General features: G+C 36.8%; 2 protein-coding genes across 8 annotated transcripts in view; one reads left to right on the forward strand and one right to left on the reverse strand.

The window, feature by feature from the left end:
- The window catches only part of ITGBL1 (integrin subunit beta like 1), a 130,052-nt gene extending 128,314 nt beyond the window's left edge, over positions 1-1,738 (forward strand). Inside the window, exon 10 of the mRNA XM_040055930.1 lies at positions 1,166-1,738. Coding sequence (XP_039911864.1) covers positions 1,166-1,257 — 92 coding nt within the window. The 3' untranslated portion in view covers positions 1,258-1,738. The remainder of the gene's footprint in view (positions 1-1,165) is intronic.
- A 4,149-nt stretch (positions 1,739-5,887) lies between these two features.
- The window catches only part of FGF14 (fibroblast growth factor 14), a 395,796-nt gene continuing 374,481 nt past the window's right edge, over positions 5,888-27,202 (reverse strand). For all 7 annotated transcript variants that reach the window (XM_040054759.2, XM_040054757.2, XM_058419210.1 and 4 more), the window contains 2 exons: positions 12,192-12,390; positions 5,888-9,661 (listed from right to left, as the gene is read on the reverse strand). In XM_040054759.2, the coding sequence (XP_039910693.1) occupies positions 9,525-9,661; positions 12,192-12,390 (336 nt within the window). In that variant the 3' untranslated portion in view covers positions 5,888-9,524. The remainder of the gene's footprint in view (positions 9,662-12,191; positions 12,391-27,202) is intronic.

Genomic DNA, 27,202 nt, shown 5'->3' on the forward strand with positions numbered 1-27,202 from the left:
TTCTTTTACTGGACGTTCCATGTGTGTAATTTAAGGCATTTAAAGCACAGATAAAATTCACTGGCGGTTTAGGGGAATAGTTGTGTGGGTTAACAGAGCTTCCTAGCAATTAGACAATTGGTGGGAGGCTGGAATAGCTGATAGCTTTTCTTGTGATGGTAAATGATTCAAGCAGCTTCACCTTAACTTTGTCTGAATATGCAGGTGGCAGATGTCGATAGAAATGGGCAGGCTGCCAACAAACCTTCGTAACAAGCATAATGACAAGAAGCAGCATGGGAATTGCTAAATTAACTCACTGGCTGCTCCCTGTTACAAATCTTAGTTTTAGAAAATCTTCACTGAGTAATTATTAGATGTGGAAAAACTCTGCAAGCCAATTAAAGTGAGAGTGGTAAGGCTGACACTAGTAAATTGTCTCTTCCAGCTAGCCCTGTTAGCAAGGGTCATTTTATGGAGGTGAACAGCCAGTACAGCAGGAGCAGGAGCCGTACCTATAGCTCTAATGCCTAATCATGGACCTTCATAAAGCCAGAAGGAAGAGGAGTTTACATAGATACAAAGGCTATAGAGGTCTCATGCTGAGCATCCAAGGGTCAAAAAAATATTTAAATAAAATTGATAGATGTGTCTCAACTGTTTCCTTGCTGTAAAATAGGGCTAGGACATTTTTCACTTAATAGAGAGTTTGAGATAGGATTTATTTGTTTAGCACTCCTAAGATTTTAGGTTTAAAGTCTTCAAAGTGTTCAAAACCATGGTTTTATTGCTATTCTCTTGGTAGTTTTTTAATGTCTTTTTCTTTATGAATAATAGTTAGAAGTCATCTTGTTTTTCTTTTGTACCTCGTTGTACAGTGTGAACACTTAGCCTCACCAGCTGGGTACAAACGCTGGTGTACACAATTACACTTCACCCGACACAATTTCAGTATTTGCAATACTGCTGATGGAATTATTGAGAACATGCTATTAATGCCTTGTAAGTATAGGTGTGGGGTGGCTTCTTAATGCAATGTAATTGCTTCCTTCCAAAGGAAAAAGGGGTAGGGGAACAATAAAGGAACAATGCATCTACTTTAGCATAGCTTTTTACTTCCCATAAAACACATTTTAATGCAGTACGTTTCAATTATGTTAATTGCCCTTTATTCGTTCTTTTCTAGGTAACGGTGTTTGTAGCTGTGGAAACTGTGAGTGCTGGGAAGGATGGAATGGAAATGCTTGTGAAATCTGGCTTGGGAGAGAATACCCTTAATGAAGGATGTCAAAGACTGAGGAAGTTTTTTTTGTTGTTTCTTTTTCTTTAGGCTGCTAGGACATTTAATTTCAGAAGTGTCTGGGTGTGGGTATGCATGCACGCACACATACGTGGTTGTAAACACCTTAGAACACATTTGAGGATCTGCTCCGTAAAGAAATGCATCAGAAAACTAAACAAGGGAACAGGACCACCCAAGCTCTAGAGGGTAAAGTCATAAAATACTTATGGAAAATACGTATGGAACTTCTCCAGAGATTTTTTGTAAATTCAGTGGGACCAATATTATACCTATAATAACTATTTCTTTGAGCAACCTGAGGCAAAGGTATAAGAAAACCCTTTTTTTAACATTATTTACTTGGTTGTCATGTCTCCTTATCAGTATGCAAAAATACACCTGTAGAAGAGTAGCCCTAGTTCAATATTTGTCAAATAATTAGTTTGATTTGTTTTATGGTGTTTGAAAAATACATTATTTGGCCATTTTATTTTCTTTCCAATAATCCTGATTGTGAACCAACTCATAAATTGAGAGGAAATGTAAAGAAGACTCTATATATATATATATATATATATATATATATTTTTTTTTTTTTTTTTAATTTGGTCAACTAATTGTGTAACTGAGGTCCAATTACATGACAATCATAGGCTGAAGACCGAAAACATTTGAATGGAACCTCTTCCACAAGAGAACTTTTAGTTTCTGTGGTTTATAGGTCATTAAGTTGGTTATCTAATCTACATATTACAATACTTTCAAGTACATAACCTATAGAAACATACGGAATTAAACTAATAAAGATATAAAAGTATGATTGCCTATTCTGCATATGTATTCTGCAGCTCACATGTACTTCTATTGTACAGTTCTGTGTGTCTACAGTTGCCTCCTACATGTAAAGCAAATGAAATTTTTTTGTTGTTGCAGTTCTGGTTTCTTTATCTCTGCTGAAGTCGGGATGATAGACACGAGAAACGTAGATCCAAGTTCGGACTTGGTTGCTTATTATATCTTATCTATGTACAGTCTCATGAGGCGTCAGTTCTAACTAGCAAGTTAGAGAAACGAAGTAAAATGGAGAGCTTCCCTATCTCTACCAGGTCTTTTCAAGGACAACCTGTCCAATTATGAAATGCCACCTAAATTATTTTTTGCTTTAAACCTAATAACTAACTACCTGAAGTCCACGATACGGACTCCATCAAACAGTTATAGAAAACTTCCCAAACCCATGAAGAAGAAGAAAGAAGAAGGTGGTGAAGAAGAAGGACTCACACAATGCCCAAAGCTCTCCATCTTGACTCACATGTAGTACTATATTACTATATACTAAAACCCCAAATTCTAAGTTACCAGAATCCCAACGCTTTATATTAGTAAATTTTAGGATGAAAATTCTGCCTCCTCTTAGAAATCACCGTTCTGGACAGATTACCCTGTCACACATGGAATTAATTGAATTTAACTGCTTTCATAGAAGTGGGGAACCTGAATGTCAACTGACTTGAAAAATCATCTGTGCTATGCAGTAGCTTACTCTCAGCCAAAGATGACTGGACAATGTCAATGAAGTAATTAAAGTTTTAATACAGTAAATACAAACAAAGCAGTGGTATGAACAAAAATTTTATTTTTATTTTCCAATGGTGAAATGCTGCTCAGTGTGAAATTCACATTGAGTTATGAATGATGCACAACTATTGGGACTTCCCTAACTTATTTACATATGTGTCTCTTATTTTTTGTACATGTAGATTTGGCAGCCCTTGAATTCTTTAGAGCAAAAAAAAGAAATATACATTTTAGTTTCAAAAGTGTTTACATTTTGTGAAACCACAATTGAGCAAGAAATTGATTAAATGGCTCGAAAATACTTCTTTTAGATACCAAACTTTAACATTGTGGTTTAGGTGCCAAGGTCCTGATTTTTGAAGAGGTACATGACTCAGAAATAATGGAACTATGATTAACAACAAAAAAAATGTATTTCCATTATTAGTCTAGAAATTACTTTTCTTTTAGAAAGGACAGTTTTGAAATAGAAAAATACAATGGTACAGAACATGTAATAGATTGCAAAATTTCAAATTAATTTATTTAACTGCTTTATTATTCCCCTGTCCCATATAACTTGCTCTTTGACCACTTTTTCCCCCCCTTTAACCTGGATTCTTTCCTTCTAAAAATGAAGCTTTGAGAAGCCCATATTCTCAGGGAGTACCATTACCAAACATCCAACGTATATATAAGCTATGCAGATAAATAACTAGACATACATCCCAAAGCTGCTAGCTACTCTCTTATCAGATAACCAAAGTATCAGGCAGAGTTCTAAGCTGTATTCATAAAGCATAAAGAATCTTCAAAGTAAAATTCATCTTGAAATTGTTATATTTTATACTTAAAACCCTTAAACTCCGTGGAGCTCAACAGGAAAATTTTCTTAAGTTTTAGCAGATATGCATTTTGCCAACCCTAGTGTCTGGAGAGCAAAAATTGTTACTTTTATTTATATTTATGACTAATGAATACCGCTGACCTGAATCATCTCATAATCACTGGGGGTTTTTTGCATATACATTCATCTGCTGAATCAGAGTGTAAACAATGAAAGTTCTCCTTGCTTTCTTTCCACTTGGATTCGTATTAAGAAAATACTAGATAATCAAAACTTATCTGGTGTCAGTAGATGCTTTTGACTTGTTACATGGCATCAAAACATTTATGTATACTGTAGATCAGCTGTGGTATTTCAGGTACTCATTCATATATAAAAGAACAATTCTTTAGGTGGTATTAGTGTTGTGATGCTTTATACTTTGTCATTTGCTTTAATTTTAAATTTATGTATTTATAGAGATTAAAGTAATTTTTATTTCTACTTTAATTTTTTTTTTTAAACCAATCAGCTCCAACCTTTTTGACTACTGGATAGATTATGTAGCCATAGCATTTCAAAAAGTGTTATTCAAGTTGTTTGTTAACTTACATACAGAAAAAAAAAATCAGAATATCTAAATCAGCTACTCTCAGTGGTTCATTTAAATGCAATTATCAAACAAAATGGTGCTATTACTATAAACCTTAAATATTGACTAAGACTACTAAAAATGTAATGTACACATTAATTCTTTCCCAATTTTTCTTCTATTTCCTATAATGTGGCTTGAACATTTCCCCTGCTCTTTGTGCTGAGGTAACGGGTGATGTGACAGCCAGCATATTTTTGTAGTTTATTTCCTCTCTTGAAAAATGAAATCAGAAAGAATAAGATTATTATTCCACATATTTGAATATAATAGCTGTATTAATAAATTGTTATCTTTTTCCCTTATCTCATTCCCTGTGATGGCAATTCCAGATAAATAAACTGTGAATGCAGAAGTGGCATCAGGAAGTGAAACTTACTGCTTGATTCTTCATAGCTAGTGACTTTAAAACCTGCATCCAGGCCTGTGGCAAAAGGCATAACCAAATTGGATAAAAGAGGAGTTCCTACTGATTAGATTGATAAACCTTACAAACAAAAAGATCCTTTAGCCTTGTTTTCTTCTTAGGTGAGAAAGAACACAATCCAGAAATGTGTCAGTGCTTCTATAATAGACTTGCAGGATTATGCCTATTGTGTATAACATATCTATAATATCATCTATAAAAAACCTGTGGATTTATTTGCTTCTATAATTTATTAGCCTGCTTGTGATCCTTTTCTTTTTTTTTTCCACTGAACTACATTCTTTCTTAGAAACACATAGATGCATTTTATCATGTACTTGCTCTCACTTTTCTGATGCATTGCCCTTACTTCTTTGCAGAATGACATCTCACTTTGAAGCTAAATGATACAGCTAAATGATACTGGGATGAAGTTGAATATTTCTGTGACTAAGTAATTGAACAAAAAAAATTATTACATCTTTGAAAATAAGTCATAGCACTTGCATTAGTCATCACAGAAAAAAAATCCTGTTATTAAACATTTTAGAATGCATTGCAGCATGAAACAGGAATTTAAAGGGCCATTTAAAAGAAAGAGAACCTACTTATGTAGTCTAATTTTGCTTCCTTTTCCTTCTGAATGCAGCTGAATAATGTATTCTTTATACCAATAAACAGATGGATCATCATGATACACTTTTACTGCGTGGACCAAACTGCCTGCTTTCATACCTCATTGCTTAAACTAGCTTTAAACCAAGACAAAAACTTTCCCCATATATGTAAAGCCAGGGTTCTAAGTATTGCTTCAGGTATATACCATAGTCAAAGTGAATTGCTTTATATCTGGTGAAGGGGAGGGGCTGGGATGGGTTTATTAAGAACCAACATTTATGAAAATGACAGTATATTAAAAAATCAATTGAGAATGGCTAAAATAACCCAGCAAATGAAGCAAAAGCTCTGTCTACAAAGCACTTAAAAGGAGCTAGAGATCCTTCCATAGGCTCTATCATATGAGCAATCTCATAAGGATTCTTGTGTATTTATAACGTATTTGAAGTACAGCAAAATAGTGCTTTGTTGAAGTAATTAATATCTCCTCAAAACTGGATCTCTAAAATTGTGCAGGTGTGACTGATTTTGCCAAATAGAACTGTAGTTGAAACACAGATCAAAAAAGAGAATAAAATGACTCTGTGCAGTGTTAACATATAAAATGGCAAGATGAGATTAGATTGCAATGTGAACAGTCTCTCAGAGATTAGAGAAAACCCAGAAGAACAAAATACAGTGCAAGCATGCAAAAGACCTGGAACGCTGCAGATTCACGGACAGCTGCACATGAAAGTACAAAAACCCCAATCTGTAATTACAAATTGATTCCGTCAGATTTACTATACAGTACTTTAGTAGTAACAGACAGTTGAAAACAGCTTTCACTTAACAGCAAAATTAATTTTAGAGGGAAGAAAATGGTGAAGTCTCATCCTGGAGAACAGCAAGAGAGGTATTATAATAAGGAGCTGAAATTTTCTTTGGCATGGTAAAGGGGGAGAACTGAGTTTGCTGGCCTATTTACATGAAGTTTCACCATCCTGTGGCCAGTGTAATGATGCTTTGCACAGTCTACTTCTTACATAAAATTTTTTGTTGGTTTTCCAGTATGCCTTCATATAAATGTTTTATTCATCATGTCGAATCTGTGTATACAACAAATAAGAATAAACACAAACTGTACAATGCAGACAAACTCTTTGCATATATGAATGTAAATTTGTAACACTGACCAACAGTTCTTTGACAGACACGACCTACAACATGCAGATAGTTCATCCTTGTCATACTCTTCCCATGCAACAGATGAGACAAGACAAAATTGAAGGGAGGAAACAAAGCACAAAGATACCTTTGTTACGTTTAAACAGATTGTAGAAAAAAAAAAATTAGGACATGGATTCATTGGATTAAACACTCATATGATTTTAGTCCACAGAAACAAAAAAAATTAAAAACAAAAACCAAAACAAAACAGACTCCACCTATATTTCCACTATGTACTAACTGCTTAAAGAAATTAAATCTGGCCTTAATTATAGCCTCCCAAACTTGTTCACAGATCATAGTTACTCAGGACCAAAAGATTAATGTTGAAAATAATGCTTATATAGGATCAGGCAATGAACCAGATCCTCCTTGCGTGGTTCAGCCAGGTCTCCAGCCCTGTCTCTCCTCAGGCTTTTACACTGGATGAGTAAAAAGACAGCTGAATGGGACGTGGACTTGTGTATACCCTCCTCATGCATCAGGTGAGAGAGAATGTCACCTTCAGCTGTTTTATCTTACTTGAAATATTGTGAAGTCCTCTTACAACTGTAGGAAGGCCTGAGGCCACGGCAGGACCCTGCCGACAGTACAGCATCAAGGCTGCTGCCTCCCAGGGGTCCCCCAGCTCACCATCTGAGTTGCTTTGGTTTGATTTTGTTTTCTCAGGGATGGTGCACAAATCCCATTGGGCCAGATGGGACGAGAAGGGCACACCGAAGTTTTTAATGAAGTGTTGTTTTCCCCACACACACAGATTTAGTGCTAGCAGGCAAGGGCACAGTCTTAAGTCAAAGTTTCTTTGCATTTTTTATCACAGTTTTAGATTAGGTTTGTTTTATTTTTTCTCTACATGGATAGAGGGCTTCATGCTTAACTCATTCCCTCCCTAGAACGACCCAACATCAAGCATTATCTTGCTGTTCTCGTATCACACATACAAAAAGTCTGACCTACAGAAAAAAAAAAGAAGAAAGTTCATCTAGAATTTAGCAGCTTTACAGTAGCCTCCTTGAAGAGTGCACTAAATGTTGCTTATAAAAACAGAACACCTTTGAAAACTAGTATGAAGAGTTCATTCAGACTGAATCAGACTGTTCAGCTGAGCAGGCAGGGAGTTTGAAATAATCAGCAGTCTCTGTTAGGGACTTCAGCACAAAGATGTGATAAAACAAATTGCTAGAAATACAATGCTAAAAAAGGAACAGATGGCTTCCTCTTTTTGTCTTTAAATACCAAGGTAACAGCAAGAGGCCAAGAGAGTCTTGCCACACAGTTTTCCAGACTGAGATACAGTTTGATCTTTGCTGCCATTTCTAAGAACAAATTCTTTCTTAAGCATACAGAGAGTGCCCATATTTTCCATCTTCTGAAAGCCTGTGACTAAGCATGCAAAAACTTCAGTGGCATCTCTGTGGCATTCTCTAAATCTTTCCCCCGCCCTCCTTCATCCCCCGCAACACTGGCTTAATTGTTCACGAGTGACAAACTCAAAGGGTTGATGTTGTTTCTGGTAATATGATCCAAGGCTTCAATTTTATGATGTTTTAGATTTCTTCTAGGTTCATGTAGGAGAAAGTACAGTATATAGAGATCAAGGCAAGGCACCTTCAATCTAGCAATTTGGTGGGCATGTTATCCTAGGAAGCTGGGTGGAGGTACATACTGGGATATCAGTGAAATACATAGGACTGGACTTTGCATGCTTAGCTAAAAATCAAAATAAAATTTTGTAATATGTCCAGTTTTAAAACTTCTTTTTTTAAAACACCAGAAATATTAAACTATAATTTGTAACTACCCTTTGCATTGGTGCTGCAAAAAAGAACACAACAACATCCTTGCCCATGCTTTGCTAAGTAGGTGTGGGATTCAGCCAAAAATAACAATGGCATTAAGTTCAGTTCCTTAAAAACAGGAAAGGATTATATTTGAAATGGATTTAGGTAGCACAATTCTGATTAGTCTTTTTTTTTTTTATTTTTTTTTTTTTTTCTTTTTTTTTTTTTTTTTTTTTTTTCCTTTTATCGGTGGTGGTTGTTTTTCAAACAATGAAGATTTAGTAGATGAAAAATGAGCCTTAATTCAGACCTACAAGGCCTACAAAATTCTTTGGACCCACTTTTCCAAAAATGAGTGGGTCTTGCTCGCTGGGCAAGGCAAATGTTACCATTACCAGTAAGCCTGTGATATGTATAAAACACACACACAAAAAGAAACTATAGGGGGATGCCAAACACACGTTTCAGAAAACTCCCCGTTGGTTGTGTTTGACACTCTTCCCTCCTCTTTAATGCCAACCTCAGAAGTACAGCATCTGTTACTAAAGAGTATTCACATTTAATCAATATTTTAAGCCAGAGACAACAATCCTATTCTTTATAGATATAATTTGTAATAATAGATTTTTGAAGGCTTCCTGATTCCCTGATTGCTTTCAAAACTAAGCCACCGGCAACACTTAAGTTATAGAGAAACACAATCCCTGCAAAAGGTCACAAACAGTGGAGCGAGCAGCCTTATAAAAAAGGGAAGAGAAATCCATAATAGCACAGGTTTACAGCATCTAACTAGAAATTACTTGATTATTTGTGTGCTACAAAATAGAACTTAAACACATGGATTTTGCTGAAACTGGACTCAAAAAGGGATTATGGGCAATTGTCAGCAGGCAAGGTATCAAGTGTACTTGTGAAGTATGTCATTCACATGAAGTGTCACAGTCACAGAAAAGATATTAAAAAGGCATTCCAATATCTGGTAGGGCATTCCATGGTCTGAGTTTAGCTGGTTCATCCAGGTGTCTTCTCGTTGTGGTGGAGCTACGTGTTGAGATTTATCCGCTTGCAACAACTCAGTTCAGAAACAGCAACGGGCAAGCTGGTGACTTGCCACAAGCTGATCCACAGACACTGCCAAGGGGAAGTCTGGCAAGGATAAATCACTCAACTGTACTTGGGACTCAGTATAAGTCACAACACCTGTGAGGATCTGGCTATGTCGTCTTGCTCTTGTTCACTGGTTTGCCGCCATTCATTATTGCAGATGCACTTGTGCTTTTACTTGGAGTTACCCCAGCCTTTGGCACTGTTTCTCCGATATCATGCAAAGATGGTTCTCGATACATGGCAACTGAGGGGAAGGAAGAGAAAAGGAGAAGTGTTTTTAACAATATATCACATATGAGAGTTCATCTCATATAGGATTAATTCGCTGCGTTCCTCTTGCATACCAGGGAAACTTTATTTTGACAGACACTGGTTTTGCACCGATAGAATTACTTGAACTTCCAGAATTCTCACACTTCTTCTGCATCTGACTTAAAAATGCAGTAGGAAACTGTATTCTTGCTAGTATAATGGATACTATAGCTTCTTGGAAATGAAAAAAACCTAGTGGCCTGTCTTTGCATAAGGCACACAAAAATACACATCTGTATACACACGTGTAGGTATATACAACCCTAAAATAAACCTTAAATAAAGATGCAGGCATTTAGAAGTAAAATGTTATAAGACAGATTGGAATTAAAAAATGGGACCATACAATACAGTTGTCTAGTCGTAAGTGTTCTTTCTTAGTCATACATTGCAAGACTAGGCTAGAGTCCAGTTCTACAAAGTTACATGTACATCAGTCTCCCAAATTTGAGGGATTTGGTCATGGTCCCTTCTTCAGGTGTGTTCTGAAGAAATGTCCAGGATATGTGGAGAGTACAATTGAGGTTTGGGGGTTTTCCTTCCTCATTTCCAACAACATTTGTTGTAGCCACTGATCTCCACTGAATGTAGAAGTGCAGAAAACTCCAAATTAAACTATTAACTGAATTCTTAGAGGAATTAGACGTTTTCCCCTGGTCTTCAGTCCCTATCTAACCACTTCAAATCATTTGAGGGAAATGCGTACATTCAATTACAGTTCCAGCATTAAGCTGCCTTAATGATTAATGCTCCTGGATAATTCAATTTCATTTTCCATGTCACTGTATCAGGTAATATTTCCACTTACACCTAACTTCAGTTGTATTTATTTATGTCAGAACAATGTTAAGAGGTGTCACAGCAGTCAAAGGAGTTGTCAGACTGATTTCTGGACTGGGTGTGTGCTATCACAGAGAGCACAATTCCTTCATTCCATGTCTAATTAGAGTAGGAGGCTGGAGCATCAAAGTACTGACCTTGGTCTTCAACGGTGTGAAGTTTGATAATAAAGGTAAAGGGACCCATAGCATCATTAACTAATCAACTACTTGTTCTAACGCTTCCAGTGACATAATCTAAATCCTTTTATAGCTTCTGAAAGACTGAAATTAAATGTCTTCTCTAGAGTACATAAGGCTGGTTATGATCTGTATCTTCAGAGTGGCCCATAAATGTGTTTAGGGCACTTTGCTGTTTAATTAAAAGAGCTTGGTGAAATAACACTGTGACCTACAAAATTATTACATTGGGCAACATGAAATGGAACTATTAAGTAAGGAATTATATAGCAGAGCTGTCATATTTGATGATTCTCAGAGGCAATGTAAATCAAGTTATTTCTAAGCATTGTCTAAGCTATTTTGATGGAGTCCGATCATCAAAACATTATTTCAAAAAGACAGCTTCTTTCTTAGTACACACGAATTTGCATTGCTTTAAAAAATGCACTGATGTTCCCCCCCTGTAAGTCTGAATTTAATATAGAGGGATCAAGATATAAATTATTAGTATTGTCGAAAGCTTATGAAACAACTGTAAACTTTCACAAGACAGGCAAAGCACAAAGGCATCAACCTGACTTCAAATAAAAATAAGATTATTCTGATTCTTTCCTTATGATGAAACTAAAGTACTTGACGCACTGATCTTTCAATCAAAAATTTTAAGTTAAATATCAAAAGAAATTAGACTGCTAACCAAAGCATTACTCAGGTATGTGTTTTCAGATGGTAAGAAATTAGATAATTTTCAGAATGACTGAGGCTATGTGCAGTAACTAGAACAATGAGTAGTGCCAGCAGGACAAGAAGCAAAAGGCAGCATAGGTTTATAAAGGCCTGCAGAATACAGAGGATAACACAAAATTTCCAACGTATAAATGGATCTTTCAGAGAATGTGATGTCATTTTGGTGTGTAAGGTTATTGTGATTGTTATTTGCTCCTATCTTGGTTTAAAGGCCAACTTACATGAGATGTGTGTACATTACACCACCTGGCAAAGTAAAACATCATGATTTATTTTATAGAGAAACCTTTGTGTTTTGTATTAGAAAGATTTTACTTTGAAATGCTGACATTTCATCCATTCTCTTTATAACTCCCAATCATCCCACAATATTCATTATTTCCTTCTACCTAATAAAAGGACATATTTTCTCACTGCAAGACTCACAACAGCTTTTGTCCCTAACAACAGAATATTTTAAAAGCAGCACAATGCTTTTCCACAAAAGATTTATTTTCTTGTAGAATGACGTCTTAGTCCCTGGAAAAATGTTTTTAGGTATGCCCTTTGTAGCATCACTACATGGAGGGACAAAACTGCTCCATGAAACTTTGGGAATGGCATTGGGATTGGCCCCTGTGTAGGGCATGCACATTCAGAAAGGGCATTTTGGAAACCATTCCCTCCTCTTGTGCGATCTATAGGAGAGGGTGCCAGAGATGGACTGAGCCTCACCTTCCAATGGCTTGGGTAGAAAATGAGCTGCTGGTTTTGTTTTCTTCACTCTGTTTCCTTTCATGACTTGCCCTTCTTTGTTCAGCCCCAAGAACCAGGCCCTCCCCGACTCCTGTTGTCTGTAGAGCATGGATGAGTAGATTACATAATAATTTTCAAAAACAGATTCCTTGAATTTGCACTCTGGTGTAAAAAGTTCCTGTGGGAAGAAAAACAAATGTTAAATGGAATCTCTAAAGTGCAGGATTTGTTTTGTTAACTTACAAATACCTCGTGTTAAGTTTTATACATGATTTAAGATAGGGTTTTCTGCTTTAAGACCAGGAGTTCTGTCTTTCTCTGGAAGACCACCAGTGAACTTATTTCACTTCCCATGCATGCCTCAGTTTACCCATCTGTGCAACAGAGATAGTATATTTTTAAAGTAGAAAGAAAGCTACACAGGCATAAAAGTACTATTTAAAATACAGGCATAAGTATTGTTATTATCCTTATTTTTCTGATATGTTATCCTTTTAAGGACAAGAAAGTTTGTGCTAAAATAGGATTAATGAGATAACAGTTGTTCTAATTTTAACTGAATGCAGCAGGGTCCCTCTTGTTTACAACAAATACTTGATGCTTAAAGTGCTGCTACCAACATATTGTAAAATCTAGCATTCCCTGCAGTCCAGGAAAATACCACCACAGGGAAATACTATTCTGATGTACAAATTTCTGGACAAAGAATAGTATTTCCTACTGGCATCCTTGGCATTCATTCCAAAACTGGAATTTCTTTTTTAGAAGTTCCACTCAGTAACAGCAGTTGTCTTAAACTCTGTATAGGTTAATCTAAGCATAAATTTCTGTAGTCCAATAGCCAGATAATTTTTATATATTTTTATTTATATATATATATATATTTATATTTATATTTATATTTATATATATTTATATACATAAAAGTAACTAACAAAATAAGCAGTGTGAATATCCATTGAGAGAGAGGTTACCAAAATTCTTTGAAAAAACCCAGCAAGTTAATAAGCAAATAAATATACATTTAAAATATCACAAGAACATAGTATTCTGTGTGAATGTGATTTTCCATCTGTGGACTCATCTGCTGAAGCCTGTAGAAGAAATAAGACATTAAAGAAGGAGGTAGATGTCGGAAAAGGGGAAGTAGCTTACTAAGATTTCAGAGCTCAAAGTTATCAGCCCTGAATACTCTTTATATTTCTCTTAGTTATCTTTTCAAAAGAAGGAAAAAAAAACCCAAACCTCTGGTAACTTCACATCTTTTTAATTCTCCATTCACAGGATTTTTTTTTTTCCATTTCTTTTTGTTCCTGGCCCCATGCAGTACTGAGTTAACACTCAGCAGGCAAGGTATTTTCAGGGTCTCTATGCCATCCCCAACTGCCTATATATTGTAAGAATTTCACAGCTGTTTCTACCACATATTTATTTTCTGAAAATCAAAGTCCTTAAAGGCACAGTTCCCCATACCAAAAAGCACAGATTAAAGACTTCTGAATGTGCACTGAATGTCACTTGGTGCACAACCTAGTTCTCCTAATGTGGTGGGGTACATGATAATTTGTATTGCCATGGGCTTAAATTACCACCTGTGAGCAAAACTGTCTTGATGAACACCAGGCACTCTACTAGCATTCCCAATCTTTGAACTTCAGATTAAAAAAAAAAAAAAAAAAAAAAGTGTTTTATGCAGCAAGAGACTAAAAGCAGGGAACAGCTGGGAAATAATTCATGAGCCTGCCCTAAAATAGGTTGCTTTGTCTGTGTCAGCCAGTACACTTCGTGTCTATAAGTCCCACTCTTAAAGGATGCAAAAAAAAATATTCTGAATTGTGCAATGGGCATCTTTTTCCACTACCATTTCTTTACCCACCATGTGTACAATTGCATACCAACTGCATATATATATATATATATATATATATACACACACACACATGCAAAATGCAAATAGAATCTGTACTAGAGGCACTGAATAAAAATGACAAGAAAACACCTTAACTGCACCTTCTCCTTTGCCATGAGGCTTTTTCTCTCTCTGTTCAAAACTTTAAGACATCTGTTGTTTGTGTTACTCTCCTTTCTCCTTCACTGATTTCAAGTCACAGTAGGGCTCAAGAAGACTCAAAATAAAAGCAGAAGGAAGGGAGGCATGCTAGAGGGAATGCCTCTTAAAGCCTAGCACAAGCATTTGCATGCGACTCATGTTCCTTGGCTGTTCAGACAGCAGATGCTAATCAGGAAATGCCTACACAGCTCTCCTTATTGCCTACTTCACTGAAAATGCTACCCCCTGTGTTCCCCATGAAGTTTTACTTCCTTGTAAGGCTCAATTACCATAAACACTACTTCTTAGCCAATACTCACATTTTTTGTGCTATAAACAAAAGCTGTTTGTCATTCTATGTTCCTCCATACTGAGGAGCTGCTTGGCTGCCTCTAAACACTATTTGTATGTTTTCCCTAACAATATCCATTATGATACTTAAACAAGGTTTCTTCAATTTATATCCCTTCCCTGAATCAAACCACTCTCTTTCCTTTCTCATTTCTTTGGCATTGCAGTAGTGTTTCTGACAGTGCACAGTATATGAAGTGGTAGGCATTTACTTTACCAATTAAAAAAAAAAAAAAAACCAACCAAAAACATCATGTCAATGCAATTACTTAATTACCTGGTTGCAGACTAATAGACTGGAAAAACTCGCATCATTACTACTATGTAGTTAAGAAAATTATAATAATAGTCTGATTTATATATATATATATATATATATATATATGGGGTTTTTGGTTTGGTTTGGTTGGTTTGTTTGGTTTTGTTTTTTGGCATACAAGCCAGAGTCAAAATCAAATACTCTATTCTGCCCCTAACTACTTCAGCTATCCTACTCCAGATGTCTGCGTAGTGCAAGAGCTTTGGACAAGGTTTACATTCATCCAGTGTATTAGGAGGCTATTCTGCCCGGGTTAAACTCTCAGTCAAAAAGTCCCTTAAGTATATGTTACTTTAAAGCAGACTAATTGTTCCAGCAATGTGGGGAGTATTAATTAATGAAAATTAGGCACCTGACAATAAGTATACTGAACTGCAGACACCAGTTCCTCTAAGGAAAGAGTTAACCAGAAGGAGACTTCTGAAATGGCCCCCCTCCCTGGGGCTCAGGTGAAATTGAATATTTCTAAGTTAAAAGCAGTACCTAAGGTTTTGCCTCAGATACCATCTCAGCTGCCTGAAAATCGGTACTATAATTTCTACAGTAAAGTAGACATAACACCTAAGATTTTTTTTGCATGTACCTAGGTCAAATCTAGATCTGGATATCTTAGACTTAACTCAGTGAGAACTTCCAGAATATTACTAATGTGCTAACAGCACTGACTTAAAAAACAAATAAATCCATAGGCGACTTTATTTAAACCTATTGTCGAGGGTAAAGGCAGTACAGGGTGTTTTATAACGGAAACTGAGTTGTGAGAACACTGCTCTAGGCTAACTCCCTATCTGTATCCAGCCTGAAGGAATCCAAATCTGCATCTGGCTGACATGAATAATTTAGATCTTCCCTGCAAGAATGACTTTTTGGGTTTTGATCCCAGGACATTTTGTATTAAAAAGTGAATGAATACATTGCAAAACCAGACATGAGTTGCAAACAAGAACTTGTGTTCAGGATTTCTCTTTCAAGGTGAGCCCAGATCTAACCTGTAGTTTTATATAAAAAGTGATTTTATCCTGTCAAAGCAACATTTGAGAAACAAAGTGTATACCAGCTGCCAATTTCCAAAACCCCAGGAATGGGTTTTGGCCATGAACTGCAATCTGATACAGTGTCCTGGGTCCCAGAGAACTAAAGGTTGTATTAAACTGCACTTTGCTGCGAAGAAATTTCACTGGGATGTTTTTGCAGATTCTCATCAAATTTTTGCTTTATGTGAGTCCTGTTTGGAGATATTTTAATACTAGTTGCAGTAGCGTTAATTTTTAATTAAAGATTGTGAGTTCAAACTTGTGGAATCAAAAGTTCTGTCATTGCAGTTCTTAGTTTTAGGGTCCCCACCAGTGTTGCCAAATCTTAGTGTGATAGCATTCAAAATCATGGGGTTTTACTTCATGGAATCATGTGGTGGTATCAGAATCTACTTTCATATAAGAACAAAACACAAAAGAAATAAAATAAAAAGAACCATTATCCACTTCTCAAATCTGGGAGTTTCTGAACAACAAAGCTTAGGTTACTTTTGGTTTTAACACACAGATATAGGGGTTGTTGGAAAGTATTTCAGATGACAGATGAAATGAATTTCCTACCAAATAATGTCTTCTTGTCAATCCAAAGCTGAGGTCTGACATAATGAAGATAAGTCTCAATGACAATCAATAATACGGCACTGTAGCAAGTGGCTATCATTCAAAATCAAAGTACAGCAAACTTTGTTGTCCCACAAGCCATTGAGTAATTGAAAATATTTGGATGGAGTAGCAGTGTAACTTCCCATTGCCGTGATTTCACAATTTAGTCTGTTCAAGTTAGCTTTAGAGAAATTGCACATATCTATTCTTAGTCATGAGCTTTCACTTAAAATAAACCCCACAAAGCACAGCACTTTCCAGTTCTCAGAAAGAAGAAATATGCTGTGAATCACAAAGTTACAAAGCAAAACTAACATGACAACACAATAGCCACATAGCTTCCAGATATTGTTTAAAAATTAAATGGACACCTGCAGTTTTAAATTATATTTCTGTTCAGTAAATCAATAATGAACTGTCAGGAATGAACAAAAAACAACCTTCCACTGCACTCCATGAGGGACAGCGTAAGACCCTGGCCCTACAACGGTCAGCTGTACCAACAATAAGGGCTCCCACAAAAGTTTCCGGCCTTCTAGTCCTGAACCTTTAAGCCTCTTTAGTTTGGTGTTTTATTCTGAGATATATGAAGGAAGGGTATTAGTTACAGCCCACAGAAATGATAAAGCTAGCAGATACCCTCTTGAATTGTAGCCAACAGCAAACAAGGAGGCAGCAGACTCCCCTGGAGGTGGGCACAACAGGACTTGTTCATCAACCAGGCAGCAAAAGCACAGCTGTAGGCTGGACTAGCTGCAGTTTCTCCTTGGTGCCATGCAGAAAACACAACTGCAATAAAAACTCAAAGAGATTGCCAGGTGAGGAACAGTCAGTCTAATCAAGCACTGTAAAATACCCTGATCCTATTCATTATTTGCACCTAAAAGTACAGGTTATGGAACAGCACCTCAGAGCTTTTGAAGTACAGGCTAAGTTGAATCTGCCTGATGCGAGCACCTCATAACCTAAAAAAACCAATATATCCAATCAATGGTATCACCATAGTAGTAGGTGGTTATCAATTTTTATATTTTTTTTTAGAAATGATGACAAAGGATTCTTAAGGACAGACTGGAGAAAGGGCAACACGAGCTTTGTGGAGGCTTATGGGAAATTTCTGCAGTGCAGAAAAAAGCAGCACAGAGTCGGCACAAAAGTGTTTTGAGAGTTAGAGGCTAGCAACAAAAAAAGAAGCAACATAAAAAAGAAGGAAATGACATTTTAATAGTGGATAGAAAGGTTGGAAATGACTCATGAAGACTGGTCTTAAGGTTGAAAAGAAGCAGTCTGCTTGATGAGGAAAATGCATTCAAAAGAGAAGAGATATAAGTTAAAATAATGAAGATGGGAAATGAACATTGTGGCAGAGTTCTGAATGGAGCCTGTGGGGGTAGCACTGTATTCCTCAGTGTAGGAGGGGAGGATGCTGCAGTGATCAAAGTGTGAAGTGATGAGACCCCAGCAAACAGCTGCAGTGGGGTGGAACAGCAAAAGGCCTTGTCACAGATGTATTTATGCAGCAAAGCCTGTAATACCTGGAGGCTTCTCCTGCACAGGAGACTTGGAATACACTTAAATTGATATTCCAGTGACTTGCTGCACATTGCATTAGGTGAGTTAGACTACCTTCTTACAGCTTGTCAAAGAAAACAAAAGAACCACTTAATATTTCCTGTACATAACATCAAATTTTCACAACGCTTAAGATGGCTAAAAGTCTGCAGTTTGAAACCATCTTGTGCATGAGCTTCTCTTTGAATGGCAGAAAACATACCAACACATGGTTACATACATTATGAATTAAGGAGAAAGTTATATTCTATTTCCTGCAGGTTGAGAAGACATTTAGTGTATCTGGGCCTAAAAAACCCCTAATACAAACATAATTTTTAAACATCAGAACAAGAACGAGCAAAATTGGCAGAATTTTCTGTGTGCAAAGTGGCCAAGTAAGATACCAAGAACACAAGACTTTAGCTGCCACTGCAAGCGTTGCAGTCAAATTACTAACTTCAAAAGTAAAGGCACTAGGAGCTGAACCTGACAATCCTATAGATGCCCTATGAAAGCAGCAAACACTCACAGCCCCTTTCAAACACTTTCCACCATTTTCTGACAGAAAATTTCCTCAATAAATTACAACAGTCAGAGAACACAATTATTGTCTCTTCTAAGCTAATGTTATTTCTGTGTCTGAAGATTACTAAATGTGGTCTTTAAAAAAGAAGAAAGTTATAATAAAAGAGGACTTGCTACCATTCAGGTAAAAATTAGGGGTGGTTCTTGCTGGTTAAAGAATCACTGAGGGTGCATTAAAATGTCAGCGTGTAAAAGAAAACTTTTAGATTTCTGTATCTTGTTTTCAAGTTCTTTAAAGACTTGAAAATGTGGCTATAACTGCTTGTAAAGAAATAAAATACTTTTGACTAAATTTAGGCAAAGTCAATGTAAATTAATGTTATTGCAAATATTAGCACTTAACTATGATTCTAAATAGCAGGAATATGAATGGTAATATTGATCATGTAGCAATTTTTTAATTCATGTACATTCATAAGCACCTAAAATAAGGTCATGAATAAAATTCACATAATATAAATAAAGATAAGCTAACAAAAATAGCTTGAACAGAAATCTGTGTGTTTAAGAGGGTCGCACAATCACAAAAGAGTTAGGGTTGCAGGGGACCTCTGGAGATCATCTAGTCCAACACCCTTAACAGTTAATCAAAGCCCAAGACTGGCTTAATTTTATGTCCAGATTGGAATCATAGAATCATTAAAGTTGGAAAAGGCCTCGAAGATCATCAAGTTCAATCTTTGACTTGAACACTACCATGTCAACTAAACTACAGCACTAAGTGCCACATCCAGTCATTTCTTGAACAATTCCAGGGATGGCAACTCCACCACTTCCATGGTTGGACCTTTCCAATGCTTAACCACCCTTTCAGTGAAGAAATTCTTTCTGATGCCCAACATGAGCCTTCCCTGGTGCAGTTTAAGGCCATTTCCTCTTGTCCTGTGTCTGTTTGCCTGGGAAGTGGCTGACCCCCACATTCCTACAACCTCCCTTCAGGTAGCTGTAGAGAGTGATAAGGCAAAACCAGAATATTGCATCTTGGTTTACAAAAAATCCTTTACTTCAAAACAGATAGATTGCCTTGCTTACAACAAGAAGCTATATATATATTAATCTATAATTTATTAAAGGCAATAATATTTTTTAATGGAAGGCAGAGCACAGAGCACATGCTCTTTCATAGACTTACCATTTGAAAGATGAAACAATGATGTCAGAGAAAAGAATATTTTAAATAAAAAATGCAAGAATGATCCCAAATTACTACTTATATATACTAGCCAGGTGAAGTAATATATTTGTCTCTCCCTCTTACATAGAAGCAACTATTATGTTAGAAGCAGTGCTCTGGTATTAATCTTCTTTTGACCGCTATGTACAATTCATAGTCATCAACTCAGTGGGACACAGCTGAGAGAGAACAAATTTCCTTGATATGAGCATTTCTGATATATGTTATTTAAAGCTGGAGAATTTGACTCAAAAAATGATCTAATGTTTGTGAAATGGAGCCTATCATGAAGATCAGAAACAAAACCCTCACACCGGGAATGAGCGACTGGATGTTGTTTAAACACAAGAGAAGGTTTGGGGCAGCAGGCTGGAAAAGTTACTAATTTTCAGAACTGTCTTTATGACACTCACTCCAAAACTAGAATACATCACTGAATGCTCAAGAGTAGAACCACTAAAAAGGTGCAACTTCCCCTGAATAAAAGCGGCAAAATTAATTTTAGAAATGTTATTGAGAAGCCAAATTTGTATCTATGGGTTTGTTCTGGGAATGGTCTGCAGCCCACCAAGAGCCATCACATCTTATAACGTATGGTCAAGTATCCCCACAGACAGAGGAAGGAGAAAAAAGTTATTTTCTGCTTCACTTCAGCTCTGAACTTTCACAGAAATGTGTAATTTTTTGCTTGGGTACATCTTTGGCTTTAAAGGAAACACAGCCAGAATCCTTGTATCACCGAAATGAGATATTCGTTCTCCCAGAGCATAATCTCCTTCCCACCTAATCCTCAGCATCTACCTTCCCTTAAGATTCAAATATGCAGCAAAAATTTAAGGCTTCAGCTTAAACACCTACAATAACTCCTTGCTGTATCAACACAGAGAGACATATTTTATGCTCTGTACAGCATCTGTGATTAAAGAAACCCAGTATCAATAAGAAGGGCAGATGCCCCAAGGCATGACTAAGAGAAAATGCATGCATTGTAGGGAATATTTTCTTCCAGTACTGTCATAGAGGGTTTTGGAGAAGAAAATGAGTAAACCAGCCTATATTTGATGGTCACTTCCACTCAGAACAGCCATAATTCATCAGCTTGTCGACAGCACCAGGCTCTCATCTAGAAAAGGTCAATGCCAAGGGAAAAATGGGACAGCACTAAATTAAGAGACTGAAAGGAAGGATTTAACAAGATAGCTGTTGAAACAAACCACGTTGGGCTGGGGAAGAAATTCTCCCCCGGCTGCCCATCAATCTTTCCCTGGATGAATAATGCAGGAGGAATACAGAGACACTCAGTCATAGACCAAACCTTTCCAAAGGACAGTGGAATTTTTGGACACAAGTTTATCCAGACACTTGCAGTCATTACTGTAGACAATCTTCTGCAATGCAAATGCCTCAGATAAAACAAACTATAAAGAAAAGCACAAAAACAGTTATTGAAATGGCCAAGTACCCAAAAAGAACCAAGGAGGATTACTTTTTATAGTTGTTTACCACAAGGAAATGTCTGCTTCTCTGTAATACACTGAAACATTGGATAAAGAGAAATGATTACAGTTTTTGCCACTATTGTGCAACATCAGATGGGATGGTATGTTTTTATCTATATGGTGTATATACTCTCTCAGTATGATAGTATGACTTGTCCACAACTATGTACAAATGCAAAAGTAAACATAAATAGGTGCAAATTTAGAGGTATTTTTCAAGGTATAATTTAGGCTCTTTCAGTTCTACATGTTCCTTCCAAAAGATGTGTGAACTTATGAAAGTTCAAAATGGGTGTAATTTACAAGCTGAGAAGCTAGAAAATGTTGCAAGAACACTCAAGCTATATGAAGTGGCCTACTTTAGTATACTCTTTTCTATCTCTTTTTTCTTTGTGAGCCTGCTTTTCTGCTTGCAGCCTTTCTTTATGACCTGTCAGTGTATGAATTATACTGTCTAAAAAATCAACTATTATAAAAAGACAGGGGCTGGAATAAATAAAAGCCAGGAGGGTAGCATTTATGAAATTGTATTTATATGATTATTATATGACATTCTTGCTAATGTCTCTTACTCATCTTTTTGGGGTTTTACACTCGGTGTTCATAAGAACATGAAAGGTAAATTCAGAGGAACCTGAATCTGAGAAGACTTGTGTAGGGCAAAACTATTGTTCAATGAACGTCATCACATCTTTGAGAAAATGCATTAGTTAAGTCATCTCTCAGTTTCACAACTCAATATAAGCTGCAGTTGCCCACTGAAGGCTGGGAAGCAAAGGGAACAGAGACAACTTTCAGATTTTTGTTATTTAACTCTTGTTACACAACAAATAGGAGAAAGCTTTAGGAGAAGCCACCAATTTCTTCCTTCTTTCACCGTGGATCTTTTTGCCCATCTTTGTTTTGCTTCAAAAGCATAACTAAATATTCAACAGGCTTCCTCTATTTCCTTCCAAAGCAGCTTTCACATATGAAGACAAAAGGCTCTAAATCCATTCTCTGTTCTTCTTAATTCTCTGCTTTTCTTGGAGAGGATAGAAAGTGATGGATATCAAACCAGAAAGACAGCCAAAACCTGACAGGCCAACAAGCCCTTAAATATTCTGTACCTTTTCCTGTTTTATGCATTTTCATTCTTTCATAGAGATAGATGCCTACAGCACTGTTTCACTTAAAAATAAAAATGCAGTGCACATAGGATGGAACACCCAATAAACTGTTGCCTGCCATGAAATATCTGTACAGAAAATATAACATGAGAGCAAGCATGATTGTCCTGAAATTAATAAATGTAAACATAAACCCCAAAAGTCTTTCTATCATAGAAAATATTCATATATACATATATAATGGAAATATCAATGTTCACTTAAAATATTTCAGTTCATCTAGAGATCTAAAAATATGTTCCCTATTATTAATTGTCACGCATCTACATGATTGTTACTTCAAGTATCCATTATCACAAGAAACTTGAAGTACAGAGACTCACACCCAAACGTTCAAAAACTGTATTGTGAATCAGTACAAAAGAAAATATATTATGTCTTCTGTTTTAACTAAACAATAATGACATATAAAATATCAGCCGCTAAAAAGTATTTTTGTGGAGCGGCATCACACCATTAAACAGGTGGAAATTGTGAAAAGAAACAAGTCAGACACTTTTGGATATATGTTTACATGCTAATCCCCCAGAAAGTAAATGTATCTCATTAGAAAGGAGATGATTACATGCAACTCCTAACACACTCAGCAGTGATGCTTGTTTTTGTATGGGTAACTCCATGGTGGTTATAGCTACATCCTGATGCTCAGATAAAATTCCTCTTTCAGCAGCAAACTTTTAAGGCTGATTATGTACAAGATGAATATAGATGCCTGGAAAAATGCATAAAGGTGCAAAAATCAGAGTGGTAGCAAAGGGCTATGGCTTTTTATTAGTATCAGTGTTACAATATGCATTGTTGAACCAAAAAAAAAAAAAAAAAAAAAAAAAAAAAAAGGAAATAGTTATATAGTAGTTTTCATACCAAGAAACAAAGCAAGATTTTTGTCCAGAGCTGCTGGCAACTGTTATAATCAATGCCTCTACTTACTCAAGGTACTAGAAATTTGATAATTTCTTTAAAAATCAGTTGTATCAAGCCACTATGTAACTCATTGTCTCTTGTAGGATATTCTAATAGCCATCCAGAGAAAGTCAGCACTTAGTGTTGCATGGAGACAACACATTTATTCTAGAGCAGCTTCAATTTATTAATGAACTATCCTGGTGAAAAGTGAGATGAAAATATCCAACTTTTAACCCTTTTAATCTACTCCTGAGGAAGGCAGACTATAAAACTTAACAGCTTCTTCAAAGAGGTTCAGCTGTTGTGAATATATTTCCAAGAAAGCAATGAGGTTTTACTTGGGGTTATGGCTGCTTTTATGGCTGCTTGGAATTCAATTTACATCAACCACATTCCTGAAAAATGAAAGATCTTCCTCTTTCTCAACATGGCAATAAAAACACATTATCTACAGACTTGAGTGGCTAATTGCAAGGATTAACTGAGTTAGAAAGCACATATTACTACTGCTCTGTGTATAAAAACAGTGGGAGGATCAGGGTCAAAACTCTAGCCAATTCAAAACAGTAAGATGACCTGTAACCTGCCCTCAACTGGTAAAAGAGACACAATGGCTACACATATTAACGTGGTCCCTGCTACATCATCTGTAAGATGCAGGGACAAATTGCTAAATGCAAAGAAAAGACAGTTTTAAGGTCTTAGAAATAGCCCTCTGGTTTCTAAAGCAATAAGCATGAAGGTGAAAATGTCAGGTATTTTGATTTCCAAGTTTCTTGGAAGCACACTTTTTTTGCCAGTTCACTAAAGCTGAGCACGGTTTTCTTACGTTCCTGTCACAAGAAAGGTGTGCATCAAGCCATACTGCACACAAATTCTGAGCTTCAAGAAATAATTCAGGAGAGCTGGAAAGAGGCTGAACCTCAGCCAGTGAGCCCCAGCTGATGCCTAGTGATTGATGCTTTTGCAGTCTCCCTGATCTCAGCTGCCTCCTTGCTTACAAGATTGTGGGATTTTTTTGTCTTTTAATATTTGTTGATCTACGTTCCATTTCTCTTGTCTATTCCATTCAAGTTTTTCAAGAAACTTTTGAATCTTTCTCCCCCAATTATCAAATCATCAGCATATTAAAATACGTTCACAGTACAGTTTGTTTGGCTCCCCAGCAGTGTAACATCTCCTTGGCATTTAGACCTGATCCTCTGTACTGATACATCCCCTTGCACATTCAGTATTTCATCAAGTGTTCAGAAGTGTCAGCAGGAAGCACCAAGATATTTGGGAAATCTCTAGGTGTGAATCAGGATGCCAGTAACAGGCTGTGACATTCCAAATGAGGCTGCTAAGAAAAAGGAGAAATCCTCTTCTTCAGGATGTGCACAGACACGACGCTCTGTCAGTGATTAAGAGATAAGTGCTGCTGCAGGGAGCTGCCTCTGCAGCCGTGCTGACAGGTGTGCCTCCTCTGCTGCTTCTGGAAACCCTTCAGCTGGGAGCTGAACTCTTCCATGGGAAAAAAGCAGCAACTGAAACAGTGCTGCCAGTAAACATAAAATCAGAGGCATTAGATATACCTGCCTACACAAGTCACTAATTTCAGTGAAGAAACCTTAATTCTTTTATGTACTTGCATGAGATCAACAATTAGAAAAGAGGAACTCACTGTGAATAGCACTCACAATTTCTGCTGAGGCACTCAGTCCCCCGCAGTAACAAGAACATGTTGTTTACATTCCGTGTGATTTACATCAATAACAAAACTGGTATTTCACAAAAAGACAAACAGAAAACATTTTGGTCTTTTTTCATTTCTGTCAAGCTTTATGTATTGAAAGGTCTGCTCTAGTGTTCCCACCCACCATCACCAGCAAACGGAATCACAGAAACATAGAGTGATTGGAAGAGACCTTAAAGATCATCTATTTCCAACCCCCTTTTGCCATGGGCAGGGACACCTTCCATTCGATCAGGTTGCTCAGAGCCCCACCCAAACTGGTCTTGAACTCATCCAGGGATGGGGCATCCATGACTTCCCTGGGCAATCTGTTTCTGTGTCTCAACACCCTGAGGGTAAATAATTTCTTCTGAATATCTGATCTAAATGTACTCCTTTTTCAAAAAGAAAAGAAAAGAAAAGAAAAGAAAAGAAAAGAAAAGAAAAGAAAAGAAAAGAAAAGAAAAGAAAAGAAAAGAAAAGAAAAGAAAAGAAAAGAAAAGAAAAGAAAAGAAAAGAAAAGAAAAGAAAAGAAAAGAAAAGAAAAGAAAAGAAAAGAAAAGAAAAGAAAGCCTCTGGAGTACATCTAGAAAAACCTGTAAAATTGAGATGAAAGCCAGTGTTCTCAAAGGTGATCTCTGATTTTGAGGTTATCTTCTAGCAGCAATACCTGGAGGCCAGATGGTCAGCTATGCAGTGCTGGGCAACCTCTGCTTTGCTTTCAGCTGCTCTGGTGCTTCTGAAAATCAGGTCAGGAATTCTGGTGTCCCAAATACAGAACTGTGGAAATCTACGCAGAAATGTTTTTCCCTAAACTCACAAAATCAGTCCTATTTTTCAATCCAGTTGAAGTGCTCTGCTTGCTAGTGCTAGGCCTCCTCAGGAAGTCCCAAGAATGGGCTGAAGTGTTTTCACCACTGGTTGTCACTGTTATCCCTATGCTCTCCTGTCTATACCTCATGTACAGCACTCAACAAAGAGTTCAGTATCTCACAATAAAACTTTTAAAAAACCCAAAACAGTCGAGATCTAAATACATGAGCAGGTCAAATCCAATTCAGAGCTATGGTTACAAATCATCCTCAAATCTGTTTAATGGGGGGTGAATAGATTTTCTATTGGTGTTTCATCAGTGTGTTTAAGAAAAAGGAAATCCACTAATTGAGTTCAGAATTAAAAAATAGATCAGGAGAAGCACATGGGACAAAGCTGTGCTATAGGACAGAGAAATAGCAGTACAGTTGTTCAGAGTCTCAAGTCATAGGAATAAAACGCAGAGTTCATTTGGGCTGAGTCACTGTGGGTAGATGAACAAGTATAAAAATATTGCTTATAGAAACCTCTCCTCCCATATATCCAGTGAAGTGCTAGGGTTTGTTTGCAGAGCTTCTTGTGAATTTTATCACTAGAGACTGGCATTTTTAATCATTAAAAAAGTACCTGGGATCAGCTAAACATATAAGCTGGTCCTCAGATGGGCCTGAGGACATCCTGATACTCAAGTCTGCAAATGCTGCAGCTCTGTTTCATTTCTTTGGCAGAAGGGGAGCATTTTAGCTGTCAAATCTTCCTGCCACTCCTCCCTTTTTAAAAACCACTCATCCAGCTTTCTCCAGGAGATGCTAGGACAGACACTGACCCCAGGATGGAAAGACAAGAAGATAAGAATCTTCCAGCTTTGTCAGCCTTCCTCCCAAACTGAATACATGCAGTACAGTTATCCAGATCTGGAATGTGAAAGGGTATGTTCATAGGACAACTAAGTTGCCACAGGTTGCAGACTGATACTGTAAAAGAAGGCAGAATTCTGTATAAAACACTTTATCGGAGCTCTGAAGAGAGCAGGAAGTTCCTGCGGCTCTGAAGTGGTATCCAGGGGAGAACCATCCACCCCCTGCCTCAGCCGATCAATTTGTGTTAGCAAAGCTATTTCAGGAACTGAAATTAAGTAAATGGAGTCATGCTAGCAAAGAAAAGGGGATAAAAGCCCTCTCTACTTTATTTTTCTAACCTATCACTGCCTCTGGAATTC

Source organism: Hirundo rustica, chromosome 2 (assembly GCF_015227805.2).
Source record: "Hirundo rustica isolate bHirRus1 chromosome 2, bHirRus1.pri.v3, whole genome shotgun sequence".
NCBI classification, from domain to species: domain Eukaryota; kingdom Metazoa; phylum Chordata; class Aves; order Passeriformes; family Hirundinidae; genus Hirundo; species Hirundo rustica.